The sequence below is a fragment of the Labrus mixtus genome, chromosome 7 (genome assembly GCF_963584025.1).
Source record: "Labrus mixtus chromosome 7, fLabMix1.1, whole genome shotgun sequence".
Taxonomy (NCBI): Eukaryota; Metazoa; Chordata; class Actinopteri; order Labriformes; family Labridae; genus Labrus; species Labrus mixtus.
The window spans coordinates 16,671,632-16,699,345 of record NC_083618.1 but is presented as its reverse complement, the minus strand read 5'-3'; the positions used below and the strand labels follow the sequence as shown (position 1 = coordinate 16,699,345).

General features: G+C 39.8%; 1 protein-coding gene across 2 annotated transcripts in view; it reads right to left on the bottom strand.

Moving 5' to 3' along the window:
• LOC132978190 (cadherin-22-like) overlaps nt 1–27,714 on the bottom strand; it is a 190,720-nt gene that overhangs the window by 76,581 nt on the left and 86,425 nt on the right. For both annotated transcript variants that reach the window (XM_061043306.1, XM_061043307.1), the window contains 2 exons: nt 16,531–17,619; nt 4,404–4,698 (listed from right to left, as the gene is read on the bottom strand). In XM_061043306.1, the coding sequence (XP_060899289.1) occupies nt 4,404–4,698; nt 16,531–16,761 (526 nt within the window). In that variant the 5' untranslated portion in view covers nt 16,762–17,619. The remainder of the gene's footprint in view (nt 1–4,403; nt 4,699–16,530; nt 17,620–27,714) is intronic.

Below are 27,714 nucleotides of genomic sequence, written 5' to 3'. Positions count from 1 at the left end.
AAGAAAATGAATCAATGAAGGATCAGCACAAAGGGTAGGAGGGTAAACAAAAGGCAAATGGACAATTCAATGTTGCAGCACACTATCAGAAGATTGTATCTTTCTTCTCACACAATAATATTTGATTCTTATACCAGACAGCAACTGTATCCATTCATTTCCTCAAACCGCTGAATACACAACGATTGGGATTGGGAAAGGGAAACTCAATGAACATATGGCACATTGTTTTCAGAGCGGCAGAATTTGCAATCTATTTACCGAAGTCCCCAGTTCTCCTTGTTCAAATTTGAATATTCTTTCTACCATGATAAACACTGTTCTGCAAGTTAGGCCTTTTATCATCGAACACATGACTTTTGAAATAAATGAAACTTGCACGCCAATCTCAAAAGCGGCTGCCATATAAATAAATGACAGCTTAAAGCTCCTATGAGGAGTTTTCAACTGGTTATCAAACACACTGAGATGTATATGTATACCTCTGCATGTCCTTAAAAAGCAAACAAGACCATGAGGAGCAAGACTGATTATTTCTATATAATAATTTTGAACGCCTGAAAACCACGAGTGCGGGGTAGGTGTCAGACAAAGTGAGAAACTGCATGCTACCTTTCTTCACATTTGCTTTACATTTTACACATTTTTTGTTTAAAACTATTTTTTTTGTTTACACATGTACAGCACAAGATCAGCAAATCGATCTAAGAGGTTAAAAAATGTACACAAACTGACAGTTCCTGAGCTTTAAAATATCACTTAAAAAGCTGTAAGCAACTCAACATTCAGGGTTCAGGGTTTTTGTCAGTGAAGCTATTTACCGCTTGACCCATCTGGTACTCCATTTTGCTCCCACTGAATAATATTTACAGATTTTGAATGAGTGTTACAAAATTGACCTAATTTATTCATGCTGTAATTAACCAAACTCGAGGCCACATCTTCTCATCCTTTTCTTTCGGCAATACGCTCAGTCCATGATGTCCTCTACTGAGACCTTGTATTAAATCACATTTTCACAGTCTTTATCATCACAAGTCAGAGGACACAGCTTACGTTCTGTAAAGCGACTCCATCCATGTACCCTCTTCTGTTCCCGACATAAAGACATACACAGTTCTCAAAGCAACATTCAATCACCCATGCACTGCAAATTTGATTTAAGACTGCAATTTCATTAGTGGCACATTTTCCAAAGGACAACAGGGACCCACAGGGACCCACATTTCATCATCATCCATGCCACTCCCTTTTTATTTGCCCTCTTGTCTCCTTTTAAAGTTAACCAACCCTGAAAAACAAACAGACTGTGTACACAAGTAGTATTTTTGAGCAGGCAGACAGGCAGGCAGACAGAAATATTGTACAAAACAAGGGAATGGGCTGAGGGGGGAGATTGTAAAACTATGACAAAGATGTGCACTGGGAGACATGACAGGAGTGATAAGTAAAAATGAATATGCCTCAGGCAGCTGACTACTGATTACTTTCTTACTATTATGGCCTCACGTTTTTCCGAGGCATTTTGCTGTGTGGTTGGCCGTTAAACATCACAGTGAGCATATCACTGGTGTGGTTAATGCCTGCAACCTGCTTCCATCGTCGCATAAAATGCAACCCTGCTTCATATTACACCAGCTGTGTCAAAATGACATAAAAAGCACTGATTCTAACCAGGTTTCCAGTATAAAGTGCAATCACACAGAAAATGTGATAAAATCAGGAACACCTTTAAAGTTGTAGGGATGCTTATAAAATCATCAACATTTTTTGGCGGTGTTTATGGACTTTGATAACCAAAGAAGTTAGTAACTACAGTTCTACTAAATTAAAACAAACTATATATGGTTTGAGAAAGCTCTATGGACACAGAAGCAAACAGAAAAACAAACAATGACATACATCTTTTGAAAGGTTGATGCTAGTGTTTTTTTTGGCTTTTTTTTAATAAAAAAAACTAATGAAAGACTTAATCTAATGCTTCCAGTCTGTGTCTTTGTACTTTCTAAAAACTGCACACAGCACTAGAGTTATGCAAATCAGTTAAAAAATATGTTTATTTAAAAAAAAAAAAATGCACTCATCCATCATCTAAATCATAAATCATCTTTTTTTGCTTTTTAATTGTTGATACTACTGTGGAGGCAGCTGAATGTACATCGCAGATTACAATGTCGTATTGTGTAGTATAAAATCGCATTGTATCGTATCATACCATATCGTATTGTATGGTCTTGTATTGTATCGTATCGTATTGTATTGTATCGTATCGTATCATTTCATATTATAACACATCCTATCCTATTGTCTTTTATACTGCTTATCTCTCATTGGTAGGCAAAGCCAAACCCAGCTGTTATTGGCAAGAGGGGGGATTCATCCTGGACATTTCTCCAGCCAATCACAGAACTCCCACAGACAGACGGACAACCATTCAAACGCACATACAGCACACACCTATGGGCCATTAAAGAGGAAACATTTAACCTACCAAGCATTTCTATGCACATTTGTTGAGCATTTTCCTTAAAGAGAAGACAGTGCTGATATATAGGCTCATCTTACTCAATCAGGGCTCAGTTGTGCAATGTGCCATTTGGGCCCAGGGTTAATACAAATTCAATGCTGTATTGTACAGTATGTGGAATTGACAGAAAAATTTAAAATAGACAAATTACCTGAACAAAATGCATCAAAATAAGGAACATTACGCTGAGTATATTGTGTCAAGGAGAACGTTTAAAATGAAACATGCCATTTGGTCAATTATATAATCAATAAAATAAAATGGCATTCGAGGCCACAACTGAAGCCCATAAACCGTTGAGTGACATGTGGTAGTAATGCTGATCTGCCCGTCACCTTTTCTTTTTTTTCCCGTTTTTCAGTCCCTTCAGTTATTCTCATTGTGCTTGTGACCTTATCAGTGACATGTCAAAAAATACTGCTGGCCTTAGCTGATGTTCAACAGGAGAACAGTGGGAAGAAAAGAGAGGGGGACAGGAGCAGGGGCGGGAGAATGCTTGTGTAAGCAGTAGCTGTTCCCTCATTAGGGCTGCTGCTTCCACGGCAATGTTTAAAACATGAACCTGCACGGTCATTTAGTGCGTAATTTGACTGAGGTGCGACAGGGGTTGAACAAGGGGGGAGCAGCCAAAGTGGAAGGGTCGTGATCATTAAGATTACATTAACTAACATTAACTAAGCACGGTCTCTGCGGCACCATTTCTCTCTTTCTGGAGGAGGTAATAGCTCTCCTGCCTCCCAAGGTTTTGCATGTTTTCTTTTCTAAAGGCTGCATTCTTTTCCCTTTACCTATCACTTACCGTTTGAATGCTTTCTCCCCCCTCTCTCTCTCTCTCTCTCTCTCTCTCTCTCTCTCTCTCTCTTTTTCCTCACACACATGCACACACACCTCCGTTTAAGGGAGCACTGTCGGCGGAAATGCCCATGGTTTGCTTCATGCTGAGAAAGCAGGATTTAATTCCAATCAGGCTTGAAAAGGAAAGAGCTTTTCCATTTCCCAACACTCCTGGAGTCATTCAAACAGGAAACACCTCCACCTTGGCCGCATGCACATTAACATACATGCACATATCAGTGTCACACACAACATGCAGAGCACATGTAACGTTGTGATATGGCTTGGCAGCCGAGCAGAATTTTGTTTACTGCACCGCAGCTGCTGTCTTTGACATTAATACCATGCTAATGAAGCCCCCCTGACACCCTCTCTCACCTGTCTGTTCCATTTCACAGAGGGTTTTTCTTTTTTTTTTAAGCCGCCGCCATGTTGCCACTAATATTGCTGCTCACAATGAAAACATGTTGTTCAAGATTAAAAGCATTGTGGTTGCAATGTCAAAAGCCTTTCACGAAAACGCTGTGTACCCTCGCCATTATCCACTCTTTACAAGCACCTCTTCTCTTTTCCTCGTCATCCCTCATAACAGTGTGTCAGAGCACAGCCACATAACTCATCTGGGAGTACTGCATTTCATCTCTTTCTTTTTGCATGTCTTTTTTTTCTAAGTATAGGCCATAGGTCTGACAAAGACCATGCAAAGTTCCTCCTCGAACGTCCGAATAACCATCCCACATTACATTCCAACCACAAAGAATTCCCTGACTCCACATATATTTTCATACTCTACTGTCTGACTCTTCCAATTACTATCTCAACAGTGGGGGAGGTTTTTAGCATATTGCTCTTCTTGGCACTTTTCAGCTTCCCGTTGGACTGGGACAAAGGATATTATTACAGACCCTCCTTATGCATCATGATAATAGCTGTAATATAACTGGGAACTCTGTTAAGTACTGTATGTGCACTTTTTTCCAGCCCTCAGCTCAAAGCTTTAAACGGCTCTGGGATTATTTATACTACCGGCTTTGTTTCTTACCTATGGGTGATAGCTCTGCCACACTGCCGATGTAGGGACCCTCTAAGAACTTGGGCTCACTGTCGTTGATGTCCTGGACCTTGATGACAAACTCGGACTCTGGTTCAAGAGGGTCGTTGGAGAGCAGCACGCGGGCCTGAGCCCTCAGTGTGTAAAAGGCTTTCTCTTCCCGGTCCAGTCTCTCTGTGGCGTGGATGTCTCCCGTTAGCTCATCGATGATGAAGATGGAACCCGCGCCCTCTCCAGAAATCGTGTACTTGATGTTGCCTTCCCCCTCATCGGAGTCTGTATGGATCTGTTGATTGATACGAAAGAAACAATGGTTTATTCATGGCTTTAATTTTAATCCCATGGAATCCTTAACTCCAATAATATAGATTTAGATCATATTTCTCTTCAACAGCCAAGAAGTTTTGTTAGAAAGCTAAGATAAAATAGCTATGATCAGCAACTTTATGGTCAATTATGTACAAGGCATACAGAGGATCAAAATGTAATTTTCCCAGATCTCAGCGTAACAGAAAAACAAAATTACGACAAACAGTGGACACAACGGATGAAAATAGTATAAAAATGAAAAGGAAATGTGCCGAAGCTGCCTGGAATATGCTTTTTTTTTACAAACATAATAGGGAAACAAAACAGAAAAGGGTCAAAATATCAAGCACATTCCTGCTCTTGGTCTGTTTTGCCTGAAAGCCAGTGAATGAATGTGAGAGACTTGAACATTGAACAAAATTAAGCCTCATTTACACTCTACATCCAATACGCATATCGAACTCAGAGCGCTCTGCTTGTACTCAGTGTTCATTTTGTACATTTCTCTGCAGGTCTCCTGGAAGCTAACGGTTTCAGAACAAATGTTGCAATACCATCTGATATCCTGGGGGCAGTGTAGCCAACAGTTCAAGCCTGGCCAGCTTAACACAAAGAAAAGTATTCTTTGGAAAATGGCGGCAGTTTTTCAGGAAAGATTGTGCGAGCTGTTTAGCAACTATATATATATATATATATATACTGTATATGATGTTACCTCGCCAGACAGACAGCTACAACGAAACAGCTGGGCAGAGATCAGAAGCGAAGGAGAAGTGGAGGTCGGTGCAAGACTGCGCCCTCTGGTGGATTCATATTATAACGTCTATTCAATGGGAGCACATGGGTAGTGACGGTTTTACCAATTAAAGCGTACGCATCCATTTTCACAAGGGAAGTTTAAATGTGACTTTACTGGTTAAAATGGAAATACCACAGGTAGTAATTTGGATGGAACAAGGAAATGTTTTTATTTTTGAGAAATTGCAGATGAAAATAATTACACTGCATTTTTAGCATATCAATTATCCAACATTAGCAAGCTGGAACAAGACATTAAAGCTGGCCTTAATTTTTTCATGACTAGACTTGAAAAACTAAGAGCACTTGATTAGAAAGCTTCTCTGAAAAAAAAAAATGTTAACACTAAAAAGCTAAAAATGTTTGAACACACGATACAGGTCAAGTTTTTCTTCCCATAACAAAACCAAATTTGTTGGTTTTTTGAACCAGAATGCATGTTGCCTTAAATACCTAAAATATTTGAGACCTGGTCTGGTCTTCAGGTCTTTATTCTAGTGTAGAGGAGTTTAAAGTTATTTTTATTTTATTTGTATGCCTTTATTTAGAGATAGGACAGTAGATCGAGTTAGAAATCATTGTAGAGAGAAAGAGAGAGAGAGAGTGGGGAATGACTTAATTTGGGAAAGTAGCCTTAGGTCGGATTCAAACCCGAGCCGCCCGCTTGGAGGACTGTAACCTCCTTACATGGGGGACACAAGTCACCCACTAGTCCACCAGCGCATGGAGTTTAATGTCCTTAAGTGAAAATCATAAATCCTTTACTTACCACAAGTGTGCTTCATAAAAAAAAAATCATTAGATGCTTTACAAGTGCTGCCTTCTGTAATTTAACCAGATTGAATTCAAGTATTGTTTTTTTTTTTTCAGAGAACATTCCAAGGCAAGCTAAGAGGTATTGACTAAAAAATGGGTTCTTTAAAGCTTTCTTCAGAAAAAAGTGTCTAAACTTCATATCAGGACTTCAGAACATGTGAGCACACCTGAGACAGCTCAGGTCACTGATTAGGATTATTGAGCAGCAGGTAATTAGTGCAGCATATCTAGAATGTGGACATCATGAATTGAGATTCTTCACTCATTTTCCTTTAAGTCACAACCACTGCGAGTACTAATGGTTTGTGTAATTGATAGTTGTCAGAAAATGACACTTGGTCATCAGCTGTGACCAAAATAAATGAGAACAGTTCCCTTATCTTACTCCACAGCAGCATTGGCAGCTTAAGGCCTTCTCAGAGCTCCCCACGGAGCAGCCATCAACATTGTCTGGGGGAAAGAAAAAAAAAAAGACACCACAGCTCTAGTGATGATTTACACCTTTTCTGCACGCTTGCCCTTCACAGGGTTGTGACGCCCCAAACTAGGAAATCAAAGTCATTTCAAAGATTGTAAAAGGTAGAAACATGGAGGTGGCGGGGCTGAAAAAGTGAACTTAAAAGAGCCCTTATAAATCAGAGCTATAGTTCCCCCCCTTATGTGATTAGAAGACATTCCAGAGGCAGCAATAGGAGCAGCATTGGTCCCCCATCCCAACCTCCCCTTTGGCTCTTTAGCGAGCACTAAACCTGCTCTATCTCACTCTCCCTCGCTCACCTACTATCTGAAATTATAATTCAGTGCCGTCTATGCAGTGTAACTGCGGTTCAATCTACTGAGCAGACTGGGGGAGAGGGGATATCGCCCCGGCCTCCCTGGTTAATATTTTATAAAGGCTTAATTAAATACGGGCTTCTATCACCCTCGCGGGGGTTTTCATTAAGTATTTGTCGTAAAACTGTGGAATAATGCAAGCCCGCTCCTTCATATTGCTTCACTCATCCATTTTTCCCCCCTCCCATTTCTATCTACCTGTTTCTACCTCCCCCCTCCCCCCACTGTCCCACCCTGAATCATCCTGAAGACAAATACATGAAGAGTCAGGGAAAATATAGCGCCAGATCCTTTGGAAATATCAATATTTCAGTTATGATAAAATAAGTTTCATTGGTCCAAAGTGTGAGAGTTATCCAATAAAAAATGTGCATAGTCATGCATCACTGGGTTTGTTTCCCCCAGACAATCTCTCTCTGCATTTTCCAAATTAGATTAAACAGACAAGAATGTGTGTGAAATGTTGTCATCATGTGTTAATTCAATTGCACAAATGCTGGCACAATGCATGCAAGAGCCTACCTACTGTACATGTGTGCACCCAGCCACACACCCACCTTCATACCGAGCATGCTTGCAAACAAACAAACACACACACGCACGCACGTACACATCCACACTAAGTGTGTTCATCATTCGGCTGGGATGATGCGATTTCTCCCCCCTCAGGCTGGATATACCCATCCGTCTGTCAGTCTATCCTCACTGGAGTGATTCAAGTTGGCAGCTTGAAAAACACACACACTACGCTTAGCTAAGTCATTCTCTGCAAACTAAAGGTCAGAGCCAGGACGTCACTCCCTTAGCAAAAAATAATAACCAGGAGTGGCAAACGTGCCCTTAACATATTTACACGAGAGGAAGATGGGAAAAAAAAAAAACCTCTCTAAAGCTGCTGAGAAAGAAAATCGTAGCTGCTTCAACGGTTTAGATTTTAGACCATCTTCCTGAGCTCTCTATGGTTTAGATTACTCTGCTGTTTTATCTGCTTGATACAGTAATCATTTTGACAGGATTTCACAAGAATTTTCTGTGATTGGCGAGGCCGAAAATGCCTGAATTGCATTGCAATCTTGTTTTTTTAGGTTGCAATGCAAGCAGCAATGTTTTCAGCCTTTTTTTTTTTTTTACTGTAAAATGCTTCAAATCCAAATCGCTCCAACTAAGCCAGCTATTGGCTGTTTGTCTCTGACATCACTTCCAATCAATTTATGTGTCATGACAACAAATACAATGTGTAGAATTGCGAATGAAACTAGAGTATATTGACAATGAGCTGTTTTATTTTACGCTGCGTTGACACATCATGGTGGTATGCATATGCCCAACAGACTACATGCTATTCTTATTACCTTAATGGTGTTCGATACCGCTGCAAGTTATTATATATTTGAAAAACTGGCCCGAATGTATTCAGGAAAAAGAAGAAATTGTATTTTCCTCCTTGAGAGAGAACAGCAGCTTCAGTCTGCCTGAGTTCAGTATAACAATAGATTGGAGAAGTGATGTGATTATGGTACTTTCTCCCACAGTGAAAATGGGCCACTATTGAAATCAGTTGTTGTAAGAACTCAAGCTGACATCACTTGTCCCACTGCAGGATGAGAGTTTACACTGAGATGTGTGTCACTACATTTAAAAGCAGTAGCACAGGTTTTTTCACGAGTACAGAAAGTTGTATTTGATTCAATTAATCAATCTTTATTTGTATAGCACCAATTCAGACCAAATGTTATCTCAAGACACTTTACAAAAAGAGCAGGTACAAGACCTTTGCTCATACTCCGAAATCTGTCTTTAGAGTTTTAAACTTTTCAGCATGTAATGCTATGCATGAAGAATTAACCAAAACATTATCAGAAGGCTTGTTGGGCGTCCTTCCTTTGCAGTATGTGTCAGCAAGACCGCCCTTTAGGGGGGATAAAGGGGAGCTCTCTGGGGCCCAGTCACATGGGGAGGGCCCACGTAGGTTGGACAAAACATGGTCCATCCTAGTTTTAAGCAACAATGACCACATTTTATTTCACACCTAAATACTCAGGATGTACCACCAGTTGGTGCTTACCAATACCACCAAAAAATAACTTTTCATTTATTGTTGCTTTAGTAAAATGAACCCTCCATCAAAATATAGACCCCCTCTTCTAAAAATGATATGAACCTTTTTTTATGTAATGTTACCGACGTGACATAAGTGTTATGCCAGTTAGTTCGGAATGAGTATGGTTTTTCCAGGACCTGCACAAGGTTAGGATGCCAAAGAGAAAGAAGAAGAAAAGGAGGGGGCTTGCTTGGGGCATTTGACCCTAACAAGAACTTGTTGACAAGCTTATTTCAGTCAGCTCCAGAGGCTGATTGGAGCCAGTCAGAGGGAGCTAATGTTAGCCAGGAGGCTAGCACTTACACTACTGATCAAATGCGCATACGTTGATACAATTAAATAATTTCCTGGGAGGGTCGATTCAATAAACCTTTTAGGGGGCCCAGCCATTTCTGCGGGCGGGCCTGTGTGTCAGTATGCGACCAAGATTGTTTGACTGTGAAGGTTGGAGGAGACTTGCAGGGGTGGGAGAGAAGTGAGAAGGAGCTACTGCCTGAGGAGAAAGGGACTGGTAATTGCTGGTGTTTTAAAACAATAGGAAGTCAGTGATTGTTGCTCGGCTCATTGATTTGAAAAACTTATCAATGCAGCGCCACAGCCTGTGACATGCAGCTCATTCAGACAATTAGGGTGGTTTTGCAACACTAAGCGTCTTACTGCCACAGTTTGCTGAACATTCCTTCCTCCTCCTCAGTCTTAATCAAATCTGAACACACGCATGAAAAACATATTTTCTATTTAGTGAGAGTTACACAAAAAGTAAACAGCAATTGCTACTAGCTAATTTGGCAAAACTCTGATGGTGCAATTTGGCCAAATGTTAACACACACACTTGCTCCTAAAAGCAGGTCTAATGCTTGAGCTTTCAGCATGTTTAATGAGGCACTGATTCAATAGCAACATTATGATGTCTATTAAATCTACCAGAACACTATGGGCACTTTTGAAACACAAAATATAGACAAATGCTTCAATAAAGCCATGGATTGGCTGAGCCAGCTCTTCGTCTTCTGACATCAAATCAGTTCAATTTCTGTGTCTGGACACTAAATAACAATAGATAACAGTTGAATTGAACTAAAATAACATTGGGAACATAATACTGTCAGTAAACAATACAATCTCAGTTAAATCTCCCAATGCATTATGGGAACTAAAGACACATAGAGAGCGTACGGGTGCTACAAATGAACCCACCTGATCATCTCTCAGTTAAAATCATGATAGAGAATAATAACAGGAGTAACAAATTCAATTTTTTTTCATGTTGCACTCGTTATCTTTTCATTCATCCATTTACAGATATATTAAAAATAACCCTAACCCAGAACACAAACATTCCTTCTGCTATTAATTGTTTTTAAGTCACTGCATGGTCTAGATCCCTTCTTGTTTATCAGAGTTTTTAACCCCTTAGACCCCAACACGATCAATCAGGTCCTCTGAGCAGTCTCTCCTTGTCGTCTCTCAAACTCAGCGGAAACTCAGGGGCAACCTTCTCAGTTGCAGGTCCGCGTCTGTGGAATCAATTGCCTCCCCTAATCAAAGGCGCTAACTCATTCAATTCATTCAAAGCACAATTCAAAACCCATCCTTTGTTACTGTTGGCTGTCGTAAATGTGCGTTAACATTTTTTAAACTTTTAATTACTTTTTTAAATTAACTCAACTAAACTGTCAAGATATTGTTCACTTTTGAACACTTCTTTTGAATTCATTAAAATAAGGTTTTCGCCAAGTCATTATGGGTTATGTTTAGCAGTATCACAGCCCAATGAAGTCTAATAAAACCAAAAGGATCTTTTTCCTTTCATCTTACTTAACCAGCGTATTTAAAGGTAAGTAAGTCTCATTTGTCTGCATCTTCATGAAACAAGCAATCATTCCGAATTAACTCGGCTGCTGAAACGTCAGAGCACCTTCATCTGAGAATATTCTTCATTCAGATTCAGATTACTTGAAGGCCAGTATAGAAAGACCGTTTAAATTATCTTGACATACATAGGCCTACATACTGGATATGATTAAACAACTCACATTTAATACAGTAGATAGGCTTCATTGAAAAAAAAAAATCCTTTAAATGTGGTAAAAATGTGTATTTTCCCAAGCAAAGCAATTATTATGATTCATTGTCTGACTTTTTGTCAAACTTTTTGCGAGTAGTAGTTAGCAATGTCTCATGTGTTACAGTGGAGGGTCTGTGCGGTGACTCAGGGGACGCTGAGGTTGTTGATGCCCTGTCAGGTTCACCTTTGGGTCACAGCAAAGTGTCGAGCTGTCACTGTTAGCTAACCTGCTAGAGGGGATGACATATGAGTCACATGCAGGGACGCAAAGTTTCCTTCGTCTTATGTCGTCAGCTCTTTTGTGCATTCAAAGTATGAACAAAGTTAATGTATGCATTTACAGGGTCTAAGTGTTTATTTGATATCGGGCAGGTGGGTTACATTTGGAAACTTCTGCAGCACAAGTAAATAAGAACCAGCCTCTCATGACAGATATAAAAAATAAAAATAAAAGGGTTGGGAGACATTTGGGGAGCGTGGTTTAACACTTCCAGTGAAGATATCAGAGCGTGGGCCCCAGTGAATCCTCGGTTTATTGAGGCTTTCAAAGCGCGAGCAAATTGGCTGTCTTATATTTAAGTCTGTGTAATCAGGAGTAGAACCCTGCCACATTTCACCGCAGCTTGTCAAGCTCTCTGATCTTAACAGCTTCAAAGTGTTAACAAGGTGACAGTATCAGAGGCGGCCTAGGTGGAGACAGCTGTAAGGGAAGGAAGGGTACGGACCATGAGTGAGAAGGAGTTAGAGAAGGGGTGGGGGGGGGGGGTTGGGGGTGTAAATGGTAGCATATAACGGAGGGAGGAAAAGAAAGAGAAGAAAGTGGGGGGGAGAAGAGAAGAGAATTTCAAATGAGGGGGTATGGCGATGCTTTGATGGGAGATAGACCTACAGAAGCTTAGACAGCAGACAGCAGAGGGAAGTACAGAGAGAGGAGAAAAAATAACATCACATTTAAAAAAAGAAAATGGTCAAAATAATTCCAAAAGATGACAAATCAGAGTAAACAAAAGGCTTTTCTCGTCCTTTAAACATAGGAAACGTGGTTCCCTTAAATACCGTGTCTTGTTTCTGTTTTTTCTCCATTCCTCCAACGTTAATCTGTTTTGTTCCCCGTTGATGACAGCCGTGTCATGTCGTTACAGTTGGACCTAGATTTGACTAATTATAGCTCGGATCATTACGACAGGGAGAATTGCTTTAACAGGCGTAGTACGAGCATTTTTTTCTGTCGTCTGATTGGCCGTGTCTGTGGCCAAATGCTTCCCCCCCCCCCCCCCCCCCACCTCTCATTCATAAACTCACACACGATATTAAAGTGATGCCACCAAGGAGAACTCACTCAGGAATGATGTGAAACAAAAGGAAAATGTTTTTATTTCATTTTTTTGTTCTGTATTACTTTAAGAAGGCAGGAGGAGACAAGCTGGAAACCTGGAGAAGATGGGCAGTGACTGGCCATCACTGCTGACCTGCCAACCGGACGATGTTGTGGGTTCAGGGTCGAATATCCGGTGAATGTTGGTCACCCCCTGACGACATCTTCTCCTGGTTGAAAGCTGCAGTCACAAGTGACTGAAGGTGCAGGCATTTGGATGTATCCTATAGTATAGTTCTATAAATCTTTCTAACCACCTATCTTTGCTGAAAGAAACTACACTTCCAAATGAACATTCAATTCAGTATGCTTATTTTGCTGTATTTTGCCAAAGAAAAGAAAACACCATAAATCAAAGTGATATTTCTCAGGAAGGATTTAGACGCTTTGGTGAACAAAACTGATGACACCATCTGTTTCATTTGGCTTAAATTTGAATGCGGAGAGAGAGAAAAAAAGGGACAAGGAAGCACTGGACACTGACTGTACTAGCATTTTCTTTTCTATTCATGCTGAGGCAGAATAAGGAAATCATTGCCAGACACATCCATAAAGATCAGAGCTCTGGGAGGATACATGAAACTGTACATAAACTCTTGAACTACATTTTGTGCTGCAGTAATATAAAAGTGTGTTCATAGAGTTCAAGTATCTCCCTCTCTATTACACACACATGCACACACACACTCTATGGATTTTATTTCTGACCGTTTTTGTCAAAAAAAAAAAAGGGGGACAGAAACACGACTGAGTAGTGAAAGAATGTGTAATTTCTGCCTCTTTACCTCCTCTAACAGCAGGCGTTCAGGATTATCTGGGCTGAAAAGCAGCTCTGTGTCCTACAAAAGCGCACTTAGGATGGCTTCCAAATTTTCTTCCTTTTTATTACGGCACAGTTTCTGAAAAGTAGCGGCCAAGAAAAAAAAATAGTGTTGTATCATTTAAGTCCACATGGGGTTTATAATCTAAATGTACTGACCAAAGCCAGCACTTTAATGTCATGTGGGTGACCGTTTTTATGGGGGAATCTTGATTTCATTAGAAGAGTAGTGGCAGTGACAGTGGGAGACGGAGCGAGCTTGGCAAGTTTGCTGAGTTGGAGTAAAGTAATATGAAGAAGAAGAAGAAGAAGAAGAAGGGGGGGAAAAAAGCTTGTTGTAATTATCCAGTACAGAGGCACACACTGCTTGGCTCTAATCCTCTGCTGCTCAAATAAAAGTGTTGATACCAAAAGTCCAGCAGAGTCCATCTGAGTGTGAGAGGGTGTTACACAGAAAAAAAATCACATCCACACTCACACACACACACACCATTAACAAGCACCGCTAACGTTACCCAGTCAAATGAAGTAATTTGAAAGATAATTTTATTAATAAAATCATCCCTCCTCACCTCCTGCTGTGCTGCTCCCTCACTCCCTTCAGCCCCTTTTATATCAGTCCAATGCCTTCTATATAGCACCCTGTCCTGTAATGAATCACAAGCCACTGTTTGAAGTCTCTTCTTCCCCTGTCTCCTTTTGCAGCCTTCCCTCTTCCTCCATTTCTCTCCTAATGTATTGCTCAATTTTTCTCAATCTCTTCATCTCACAGCAGACTGACATTACTGCCCATTGGCACTCTTGTCGGTGTTGCCAGCAGGGATGCAGCAAAATCACAATGGCACACAAATTATAGCCAGAGGATAATAATTCCATCACACCCGGGCCCTGCTACAGAGACCATTTCCATTCATACGTATGAATAGATGGATCAATATATGCAAACGCAATATAAGCTGGTCAATGTCCATGTCTTAATGATTAGAAACAAGGAGGATCTCCTGATTGATGTGTGTGATTCATCGCTGGATCTCATGCTGTCTGCATTAATATGCTGTCTTTTCATATCTCGTCCTATGTAAGGCAATTGAATCGTACATGCTGTCCGCTCTCATCAGCTCGCCAAGGTTCGTTTGAGGAACGGCTGATGAATGGGATGTGAATGAAAAGAGGGGTGAAAAAAAAACGATGAAGGCAGACACATATTCCCAAATGGATTTATGGCACCAAGATGATAGCAAGCAGATCGTATTTGACACATGCTCGTTGGATTAGAAAAAATAACATTCAATAATCACATATCAGGGTGTCAAGACATCGTTAACATCAAGAGAGGAGGGCATCTCTGAAGCTGTACCAGCTGAAATAAATAGCATCATATTAAGAACTTTGGTGCTATACTGGATCCAAAATTGGAACACAGTTGTAAAGGTAATTTACTGTTAAGGTTTTCCAAATTAGTTTCATAACAGATTGAAAGACAACGGTCACATCTGAGAGGCAGTTTTCTGGACTCTAAGGACTCTAAATATTTGAGAACATCTGCCTCCAAAGTAGCTGCGATCAGCTGAGTGTTTATGGTCTGTTATTCTTGCTTTAGTCGATTTTAAATGGAACACCCACCATGATAGTTCTTGGGCCATTAGGAATCCTTGCTTTTAGCACAGATCTTTGTTGACCCTATGTCAAGGGAACTTTTTTTATCTTCTGTCACATTTTTTTGCATTATTCACCGGTTGATAGTCTGAGCTTTCAATTTTGTATCACCTTAAAGATCCAACTTCACCACCAACTGATCGAGTGTTTTACATTTGGAAAGCTTTTTCATGTGAAGTGTCAGCAGGAAACACCAGTTTGCATTATAAGCAGCCCATGGACTTTTGCAACTTTCAGAGACTCAACAGCCCGCCAAAGTACAGCAGGTCAGAGAGCAATGCTTGTTAGATAACAATGAGAACAGGAGTACTTCTAGCCGTAGGAGTGAAACAAAACTCAAAACCGCAGGAACCCTGCATTGTACAGGTGCTGCAAAAGCAGGGGTTGCTGAAGGTACACACTCTTGTGAATTTGGCTGCTACTTAAGTGGCATGAGTTCACAGTTATGCCATGACAGGACCAATCATAAAACACTATATGTCAGAGTATACTGTATATTTACCAGCCATGTTGTTGGATAAACTATTACAAAGCCATGTGATCCAATACAACAGCTCTGCCAAAAGTTCTGCCATTACCAATCAAATGAACACCAAATCTGACATTGGGACCACCATAGACTAAAAGTGTCAAGTCCAAATTTAATTCCTTGATACATATACAGTGTTCTACAGAATGAGTCATCTGGGAGCTCCATCCAATTATCTTTTCCCAGAAGCCACATCTGAGTCATTTCATTCCTGTCAAAATCATCATAGTTTGTCTTTCATGTAAACTGGATTAATAGAGAGGTTTCTATGGGAAGCTGTCAGTTTATGCATTCACAATTATATAAAGACTAGACCAGAATAGTGCCATTCTTCTGCACCTCTTTGTTGAATTAAATATGTCTAACTCAGGGTGAGTACTTGAACCACTTAAGTGGATACAATTATAAGCAGGAGAGAGTAAAAATGGAAACCATGTCATTGTAGTAACGATGACTTTACTGCACTCAAACTGGAGAGATTTTACTGCCTACAAAAATAACTTGCGTGCGTCACTATGTATAGAAACCATGTTGAACAACAAGTCTGTGTATCTTTTTCATATAGTTATTCAATCTATGAACAGATATCTGCTCTAGAAGCCTATTTGAATTGTTGTTTTTAATTGTGTACTACAGGTTTTAAAACTTCCTTTTAATGTTGGCAAGTAAAACCAGGGTTAGTATTGTGTTTGACATGAAAGAATCCTAACTACATCCTGAGGTAGTTTTGTTTTTGAACCTCTTTATTTTCAGAAGCAACAGTTCAAGCGATTCTTTATAAAAAAAAAACCTAAAAATGTAGATGTCTTACCTTTCCCACGTAAAGCGGCTCTGTTCCTGTGTACTCCTCCACCACAAAAAACTGGTTCCACACCCATCCTCTCTTTACTCGCTCAAGTGATGAGGGTCCTTGTTCCTGTCTACTCTCTCCTGAGACCGAACCACTAGTCCTTGAGGTCTCGCACCAGCCAAAACTACAACAGTTAAGAAGACCCATTGCTGCTAACAGTCTACAAGCTCCTGCTGTCCAAAAAGGAGCCATCTTTATGTTAAAAAAAAAAAAAGTGTGAAAAGAAAAAACAAAGAAATCCAATCTGGGTCTACATGTAAGATAAAAGTTTCATACAGACAGGAAGACTTCTTCTGTTGTACTTTTCCGACAAATAAAAACTCCACCAGGGCAAACTTAAAAGGTCCTTGTTTGAGAACTTCAAAGTTAATCCATGGGTTCAGGAATAATCTGAAGTTATCTGCTGAATACAGAACAGGTCATGGAGCATATTGGATTCCTACCACCTGCGGAGTTCCTGTTGGTGTTGTAACATCGTTGGTCATGCTGATTCTTTAGAGTATACCTGACTCACTTTGTAGAGTTTCTGTTATTTTTCAAAGTATGACCTCAAGAAGGAAAACAAAGTCAAAAATAACTTTCAAGTAGAATTTTTCAAGGCAGGAAAAAAGAAGATTTCACCAGAATGGCTCACTGATCGCTGCAGACACTAGGGGAGGAAAGGGGATACAATGGCATTGAGGAACATGCCATGTAAAAGCGATGGTTCCCATCCTTTCTTGACTGCTTCTCTTCCGTCCACTGGTTAGTATGTACTTGGGTGATAATTAAGATGTCCAAAAGTCACTGTTCAACTTTTTTTCCAGAGAAAACTCTTCTGTAATCCACTTCCTTGAAAATTCATGACTAGCTTTGCCTCCCGAAGCAGAATCCTTTAACCGAGAAAAGGTCGACTAATTTTACTGTTGGTGATTTTCTTTGATCTTTGATGGCTTTTTCTTTCAGAACAAACCAGTGGTCCAGAAAGTTCATACTTCAAAAGGTCCTAAGATACTTCTTTGGCCATCTTGAGAACTCCATCAATGATTCAAAGTAAGGGAAAGGACAAACCTGCAAGACAGAAACAAAAATCCTTATTATCATATTATCAGTTTAGGCGAAATGAGAAACAGTTTTATTCCCTTCTGAAAGCATTAATCAGTCATTGAATGTAGATCACATATTCTGTATTTTCTGTCATTTGAAAGTGACTCACTACAATACAAATAGTGCGGGATGTGTTGCACTTTACGAACAAGAAAGAAAGAAATCCCCTAACACTACATTACTGTTTATCTTGCCTTTCTTTTGCCTTTGTGTGTTTCGAGCCACAACATCTCTAATATGTTGGATTTGTAAGGATGGTCTGGAGAAAACTGTTTTCCAACAGTGATTCTTGTGTTCAGCAAGATTTCTAACAATATGCTGTCTGCTGGAGAGCGATGGCAGAGCACTAAAAAGAGGACAGCAAACCAGGTGTGTGGAAAATAGGAAGGAAAGAGAGAGAGCCAGAGAGCGGAAGGAGAGAGAGAAAGAGAGGTCATTGTTCATCACACAGCAGACCCAAAGCATCTGTCTGCCTTTCGCCTGGCTGATGGAGCGGCCCTAACATCAGCCAGCTGATTAATTGCATGAGGGAGCACTAATTGGATAAAAGTATTAATCAATTAATTGTATCCAATGAGGCAACAACCCTCTAATACTTCAGACAAACACTGGAAAGCAGCAGGAGGAGGGGCGGATACGGTGCTTGGGTTGTTGTGAAACATGCACAGAGGTTAGAGAGAAAGACAGAGCTACTGGAGCAGACGGACAAGTTAGAGGAAGGAGGGTTGAATGAAAAAGAGCCAGACAAAGAGAAAATGAAAATGAAAGGAAAAAAAACAGTAAAATAAAAAGAAGTAAGTGGAAGGCTCCAAGAGAAAGCCGGACGGACTATGTTGTGTTGTGTGTGGCTGTGGTTGTGATTAATGGTTTCTTTGACACATTCAGAACAAAAGGCGGCCGACAGAAAAGGAGAAACAATAACATTTAGTATGTCTCTGGCACTGCGACCTCGAGAAAAGGAAGATTGCAACACCAGTGGAAGAAAAGCTCTTCAGGCCTGCAGGTGGTTTAACCTATTGTATTTCTGCCGGCCGGGAGAGGACTTCTAATCTCGCTCTCTTCCTGCCCAGCAGCTTGCTTGGAGCTTCCGGAAATAATTCCTTCTCAGACTGTTGGTTCAGGCAATGTCCGTGGTATTGGAAACGGACTGCTCTGGGGGTGTCCAATCTCCAGAGAGAAACCGTTCGAGAGCAACCCGAACGGCTTAGAACTCTTCGTTCACTCAGGACAGTTGGTGTTGTTAATAGTGGAACTATTTTGGTAATATTTTGGTGACGTCATGGTGATGTCGTGTTCAGTTGTGTGATTCAGGAGTTGATGTACACCAAACTGAGAGGCAATGCAGAAGTCTAATATAATATGACAGTTATAAGGTGACTAAGACAGATCTGGAATGGTTCTCTTGGAGCAGGGTAGAGACTGCCTTTCCCTTCGGACTTGAGACACAGTATGGGACCTGAATTCTTCTGGGTCCATGTTTTAATATAGTCATTTAAAAGAGTTTTTTTTTTTTTCTGACATGAAAACACATTTGTTATATCAATTTGCTTCAAGAAATGTGTCAGGCCTTTATATGGACAAGAACAATTCAGGTAAATCTGAACCCCTGAGGACCTCTACGGCATGGTAAGCGTTTAACTATAGCGTTTAATACTGAAAAGGCAGAAGAACCATACGTCCATGCCAAAGCCAGCTCTGATCTGACCAATGATAAGCCTTCTTCTGTATTACCTATGTGTGTAAAAATACACAGAAATAACTGCTTATATTACTCAATTCATGATCCACAAAACCCAAACAGGACATAGCTATTTAATGAAGAAATTAAATAATAATATGGGGGGGAGGGGGACTTTGAGGGACAGTTTAATGACCTTTGTTTTTGTGTCTGAGAAAATATTTCTGACCAAAGAATTCAAAATTCATGGTTGTTTGAGGCTTGTGAAAGCAGATCGAAATAGCCCTCTACAATGTTATACTCCTCCTCTTGAACAGTCTATTGTCTTGACAACAACCTCTCACCTGTTTATAGATCAGCTGTAAGTGTATTCAGAAAAACATTGGTATATTCTGTCTGGGGACCCCACTGTTGGGATAGAGTTTATTTATACCGGTTTTTGCCACTAAAGAATAAAGAGTTATTTAAGGGAAATATACAGGCAGATTTCTATGGGCTCACCAATTTCTAAGATCTCTTTCATCTGTTAATGTTAAGATAGTTTGAAATGTGATGCTATGATCAAATTGGAATCTTTTTTTTTAAATCCCAAGGCAGGCAAAAAAATGAAAGCAAGAGGAGGTAGACTTACATACAGGAGAACATTTTGACTTCACATATTCAAGTGCCAATGTGGGTTTTACTATGTGGGCAAGACACAAAGAAATAGAGAAATAGGATTCCTGAGAATAGTATAAGTGCAGCAACTGAACAGTAATAATAGATAAGTGGTTCCTTTAATCCAGACACTACAGATCTACTGGTGATGGAGATTGTAGGCTATGGTTCATGGGAGACTGAGACTGTAAGACCATCTCCAAAGAGAGTCAAGAAGGAGTACTGATCATTCTTAATGCTTAAACAGTAACTCTTCCTTTGTTTTGAAATGAATTGAGATGGGTGTTATTGTTGCTACTCATTTGTGTGATGAATTTAACTCCTGCGCATAATGATGCTTTCTGTTTTCATTGATGTTGTTTTCATATGCAAATATATGCATTTCAATTCTGTAGTTAGTGCAGACTCAGAGCACAACATGAGATGTTTTTACTATTGTATTGAACTGTCTTACTACTATCTTGTTTGGTAGTATTTGTTTTAAGATCTGCATGAGCTGTGTGTTAATCACTGGCTGGTTCCCTGCTGTGATTTAATAGGAGTTATACTTACAAACGTCTCAGAAATGCAGAGGAAAGCCTTGGGCTGAACGGATTTTGTTTCCTCTGCTCTTGTGCGTCATTAAAAGTGTTACATACTTATTTGCAAGTACTGACAACTTAATTTGCTAATTCTGTGTTTTTTGGGTCAGTGCACATTATACTCTAAAGACATCTGACTGTAGCAAAGCTGGTAGTTAGGATGCCTGGGTCTTTTTGTACTTTATAGATGGATTGTGTCAACGCAGTAAAATACCATCAACAATGTAGTCAAATATGATTGACCTTGAGTACGTCAATACTATTCCTTCTTCAAATACCATTCCTCCTTACATTGAAATCTATATTAATAGATTTTTACACCTGACCTCAAGAATCATTCAGTGAACATGTACAATCATGGGCATCCAATCCACAATGAGCCTGCCAACAGATCTATGAAGCAGCAAGTGGTTACTGTTAGATACAGTATACTCCAATATCAAAACACTTTTTATAAAAGCCTTCAAAGTGTGAGTTTTTTTTTTCTATTAAATATGCTTCATGTTTTAGTGAACAATTCAGCTCAATGATTGACATGACTCCTCGTCATGAGTTACATATTTTAAAATCAATTTCTATGACTGTGGATGGGCGCATGCATGCAAATTCTGAAGCAACATGCAACTTTGATTTAAGTAAGTAGGCTATCGTTTTCTACACAGTATTGAAACTATATTTTTGTTATATGCCCCCTCAAGCCAGGTAAGGTAACTGAGGCTTTTTGCAGAGAATATAAGGCCATAAAATAAAACATTTGCCCAGTTTAAGGTGACATTTGGGGGAGAAAATGCCCACTTCAAGTTTTCCTAGAAATAGATACAGATACTGCTATCTGTATATCTCTAGCTCTGACCCCATTCTCCAAACACTACAGAAAGAAAATTCCACAGTCAAGAATAAAACCCATCTATCAACACAGATAGACTCTTTCCTTTGTGCCCTGAACTTATTGGTGTGACAGACCAACACCAGTGGTGCTCTGAGTTCCTTGGCACTGAGCAAGCAGCTGCATGTTTCCAGTAGGAGTGTGCTTGTTGGCAGTGATAGGCCTATTTTCAAAGATTCTTTTTTGATGGAGCTTTTGCTCTGACAGCAGAGAGACTAAATGTGACCAGTGTCTTCTGATGCTGCCCTGTGCCCCTCAGTTAGATCCAACACTTGGCCCTGCACAGAATGATGGCCTATCCATTCTGCCCGGCAGTGGGGCTGACACACTATTATCATTCTCTGCTAGTGTAGGACTGTGTCCCCATGCAACCATGCCTCCCCTATTGTGATGTTAAAGACCAAGTTCCAACATTTCTGTCTCCAATTCCACAGACGCTGTAAGCTAAGGCTGCAGCTTGACGTCTGCAAACGTGAAAAAACGGATCTTCATAAATATCATCTATCATATCTCCCAATATTTATTCGAAGGTGTAGTCACAAAAAAGCACGTCTTCAAAAGCAGAACTATTTGCTCCGAAAGCCCCCATGAAGGCGACAATTGCTGTTGCAAGCAACTGCTTACAATGTCAGAAATGAAGAACTTAATTTGTTGAAAAACATCCCTTCTTTTTTGGCCATTTTAAATAAAGCCAAATCAATTTTGCACAAAACCTTAGGCCTTGGAATTTTTTTGAAGGATACTACTTTGTATGGGATTTAAGTTCCATAGAGCTAACACTTCACAATATTGTTTTTAAAATCATGTAGGTTTTCAAGTACAAAAGAAGTCAAAGAGAAGGGTCATCTTTGAAAACAATCATGGATATTTGCAAAATGAAAAAGAGTAGAATTGTTTGGAACTTTACAAAAGGGGGGGAACTCATCTAACCACCCTAGCTTGACTTAAATTGATTCAAAAAAATCTTTTTAAGTTTTCCAATTAGATATGTTTGAGCTATGGAGTGATAACTTCAAAGAAAGAAAAAAAAAAACATAGAGTTTATTCCACTGTGGCTCCAAGGCAAACAGCATCGGGAGGATATAATTAATTCGTTTTTGCCTATCTACACTTTCCCTGTTCCCTTACAGTAGACTTAACAGTGCGGCAGGCAGTTTGAATATGTTTAATTAGAGAGCATTTGTATCAAATATTTTTCTGCATGCACCAACGGCCCAGAAGTTGCTTTGCAAACTGAAACATTTGCTAAGCACCAACTGCTTGGTATCTAAAAACAAAATCCACACTCCTCCAATGAATCTCCGTCTGTTCTGCCTCCACACTCAGGGAATTTCAATAAGAGCATACATATTCACTCGTAATTAGGTCTCAAATAGGAAACTTAGAAGGGGGGTGACTGAGAAGAAGACATTTTTGTTAGTTTGTTCTGGTTTCAGTCAAACTAGGCAATCACTACAGTGTAGTCAGCAGTCTTTAGTAGCGGAAGCAAATTAGTGGCATGTCAATTACTGCCCTTTATTTTCTAGCAGTGGCCAGAAGTTGTTGTTGATGAAAAAAATTGGCTGACATATTTGTCTCTCCCTGCATATCTCTCTTTTGCCTCTATAACTTCCCACCCCTCTCCTCTTCTCATCTTCCAATCCAAAGCTATTGGCAGGCACTGTGCAGCCATACGTGACCTATTAGAGCGCTGGATTGATTCTAGAGCGTGGCTGCAGCCTCTCATCAGTGGGCATGCCCAGAGCGAGCCCTTTGACAGCTGGCAGTGGACAGACGACAGCCAGGCAAGACTGATCACTGCAAACTGATAGGCATGGGGCCAATGGCCGGCAGACAGGCCTCTCTGTCTTTCTGACACACTGCTCAAATAAGCACAAACATTCGCTGGCATGCAAGCAAGCAAAGGAGCAGTGTGTGTGTGTGTGTGATGCATCTGACCAGGAACGTGAAAACTACTTTTCTTAGCAACTTATTTTGTGCTAAATGTTTGCCCAAAACAAAAGGATACATAGCATCACTGCTACGTCCATACTTAGCCCTTAATAAGAACTTTATTAGTTTGAAAGTTATATTGATGTTGGTCATGTTTGTCTGATCATTCTGTGTGGTAACTGCTTTACTTGAATACATATACAGTAGATGCTGGATTGACACACTGGTGATAACTGGTTTAATCTTGGATATTGAATATCCTGGAGCTTGTAGTGGTGTAGCACTGTAGGGGGCTAACTGTTGATTGTTATTAGCAGTAATAGGCAAACTGTTGAACATGGTTGAATAAGGTTAATGTAGCCTTACAAAAGGTGCGTCATAATGGTTGTTGCACATTGTTTATATTGAATGTGCCCTACAGAGAGAGAGGGGGAAGTGGCAGCATAAAGACATTGTAAGTAGCCTTGGGAAATGTGGTTTTCAACGCAGCAGCAGGCAGACAGGCTGTTTATGATGGAAAAATATGTAGTTGTGATTTTTTTTTTTTTTAAACTTTATATTTTTGTCTAACAATGTATTTGTCTGTTTCATTCCAGATTTTGGCCAGAACAAGAGAGACGAGGAAAGGAAGAATCATGAAAAAGCCTTTCTTTACTGTCGGAAAATGTAGCCTCATTTCTAAGGTGTTTATCAAAAGTAAATACAAAAATCTGTCAAAGAAAGACCGAAATGACATTTCACTAACAATGAAAAAATATGTGAACGACTTATCAAGAAATAGAGGGAACTTCTAGCAATGTTATTCTTTCCTGTAATTTTCCCGCAGCTATCAGAGGTTCAATATTGCGGATTACTTGAAATGTGCCACAAAGAGCTTGACTTCCAGCTGATTGGTTGGTCGTTTATTTCAGTCTATCGCCCAAACAACTTTTCACTCCCTCCACTTTTTTTCCCCACACTGTGATAAGCTTGTTATCTTTGCCTCTCTTCTTTGCCATTAGCCCACTCTCCTCTCTATTGTGCCTTCCCCTGACCAATCAGATTAGATGACACTTGTGTTGTGTGTGGAGTGCGTTTCAGTATTGTGAATTACTGAGTGAAAAACATGAGGCAGCTTCTCTCCCCCCCCCCCCCCCCCCCCCCCCCCCCCCCCCATGGAAACACCTTTTCATTTGGGGTGAACATGATGATTCAGTCTCTGCAGTGATTGGTGCTGTTTGGCAAATGATGTCGGAGTTAAACAAAAATAGCTGGCTCATTCATCAGAGCCTGTAAGTTATTGCAAACAGAGACTCAAAGGCTGCTACAAAAGATGACAAAGCAGGCTGATGGCAACACCACCTTTAATGCACTGGCAGATCACAGGAACAGAGAGCTCTACAAGCGTCATGCAATTCCAATCCTTTGTTTCCCCCTTATGTTGTATTGGAAGGTTTTCAAAGAACCTCACCCCATGTTGGAGTGTCTATAAAACGCACCAAGGGACCAGCCCGGAGTATCAAAGCAATTATTGGGCATGAAGTTTTGTAGAGACAATCCTTACAATGATTGCTCACACACACACACACACACACACACACACACACACACACACACACACACACACACACACACACACACAATAGTGGATGGAGCCCTCTGACCCTGATCTCTGGAATTGTTTCTGAAGCACCACCATAAGGTTGACTGACTGATTTTGAGTGAAATAACTTGAAAATGATTGAAAAGGTAGGTAGGCCTGACGTTTGGTACAGATAGTGAAGAATCAGGATCATCATTGTTTTCCATTGAGTGCCATCAGTAGCGTTAGAGTTAGTAACCAGTATACAGTAACCACTATATAACCAGCTGTCTGTCTCACATCTCCCCTGTTCTGACATCCATCCATTGGCTTCCTGTAAAATTAAAAAAACACTCTCAATCAATCAATCAATCAATTTTTATTTGTATAGCGTCAACTCATAACAAGTGTTATCTCGAGACACTTTACAAGAAGCAGGTAAAATACCTTACTCTTTGTCTGTTAACATTACAAAAGAGCAGGTAACTCTACAAGATCCTGTTAACTACATAAATGATCTTGCCTTCAGTTTCATTTCAGACCTCATCCTTACATATATCTCTGCTTGTCCAATCAAATCAATATAAATCAATTCATTGCACAAACTACAAAAAAAAAAAAAAATCCTGCCTTTTTTTTTTTTGTTTTAGCCCCCAACCTCTGGAATCATCTTAATCGATCAGATCTGCCAAATCTTTGGACTGCTCGAGGCTTCTTCAAATAGTGCCATGCCTTTTGACAACATGGGCCTTTAAAATACATACAGCACAACAACAGATCCACAAAAACAGTACCAAACAAGCATTACAATAAAAAGAAAGAGCTACATATTATCATCAGAGGCTTGATGGTTGTAGGTGCTGCAACCATCAAGTGCATGCAAACATTTGCAGCATGAATTGTAAACACTGTATCTTGTTTACAGTTTCATAAAATAAAAACTGGCAGATATACTCTCAATAAAGGAGTGCAAAGGGCATAAAAACACAAGTTATAAGAGATGTTTACACATGTGAGTGTGTTGAAATTAATGTGTTGAAACTCTCTTTTAGGTTTTTATATTCGGGAATCATTGTTAAAGCACTGTGCATATTGTGTGTGTCAAGGTCTCAGGGCTGCAATGCTTTGTATAGCAATGTCGTTTCATTGCCACATGTCTGCATGTTCTGTTGAACAAGAAAAAAAAATACAGTTTGAACTTGCTGTAATTCAGCAATCATGGGTATTGCTGAAATAGTATGAAGTCTGTGGTCAGCTCTTCCCATCAGAAGAAAGTTCAGGTCTGACTTCTAACATGACACTCTCTTACAGCTTTGCAGGATTGCTCCCAGAGTGCACTGCAGCTGTGAGTTATAGCCTCAAACCACATTTTGAACCATGCAATGTTTTGAGGCAGGGAAATGTGAAAAAAAAAAAAAAAAAAAAAAAACTCGTAGGATTGAATTTGCACATTAGTGAGGAATGTCATGCTTTAATTCCCATTTCATCTTTTTACACACCATGTGTGTTGCAACTGGTCAGAAACGCTGTGTTCTCCTACAGAGCTGAAACTTTTCTTCCTTCATGGGAGGCTTGTACACTGAAACAATTTAACTGTTCAATGATTATTTGCAAACATACATTCACAAACATGGAAAAAAAAAATTCTCACAAAAATATGCACCTAAAATGTATGCAAACTATTTATTCTTGTATAGATTCAACACAACATGCAGTCTCCATCACCACTCCAACCATAAGTTCCCCCCTCACTCTTCATCTCTCACCTTCCTTTACCATCTTGTTTTGTATTCCATTCACCTCTTTTCCTTCTCTGTCTCTCTCCGTCTCTGTGTCTAACTCCCTGTCAACAAGTTCTAAAACCTATTGCTTTCCAGTCTTCCCCTCCCTCCTCTTTCTACATGTCACTTTGTTTTGTTGTTTTATCCTGCAGCTTTTACTCACTCTTTTTTGTCTGTCACGCTGCCCTTTCACCTTTAATATCATCCCTCCTGCTGTTTGACCATCTATGGGATCGTTTCTCCTTTGCGCTCCATTGTCACTGTCACTTTTATTTGTTCTTTTATTGCCTTTTCTGTCTGTGTCATGGTTAACAGTCTCTCCAACGCCCCCTTTGCAGATACATCATCTGTTTTTCTTACAGTTATTGTCTTTCTTGTACTTCCTGTCCATCCCAAGTAAATTAGACCATTTGAACTCTGCTACTGCAATGATTCCATAATGCTTAAATATATATATATTTTTTAAACTGTGATGTTATTTCTATTAGTGTCTTTGAATACTTACGATTGCTTCAGTATGTGCAACCAAAGCTAAATGGTATTAAGTTAACTGACCATGATAATTGATATGAGTCTGGAAACACAATTTTAAATGTAAAAATGTTGGCTTTTGTTTAAAAAAAATTGATTTACACAACATAAAGATGAAAAATCAAAGTACACACATGAACATTTCTAGTTTTACTAAATCTGTCACATGTTTTTGAACATGTTTGGCTTTCCATAGCCATGACACTACTCGCGTCACGTGATGTGGCATGACGTGACACTTCCTGACATGATGTTAAAATGTACAACTTGATGACCCTAAAGGTTCCCGGGCCTTTAAGCGTTTTTATAGCAGATCCATTTAAAAAGTGAGCTCCTTGTTCATGAGTTTAAACATCTTTCAAAAGGTCAGTGTTATATCTTGCTATGTTCTTGATGCTGTATCATTCAAAATATGTGTATTTGCATTTACCTCCTCTCGTGTTTTCTACACA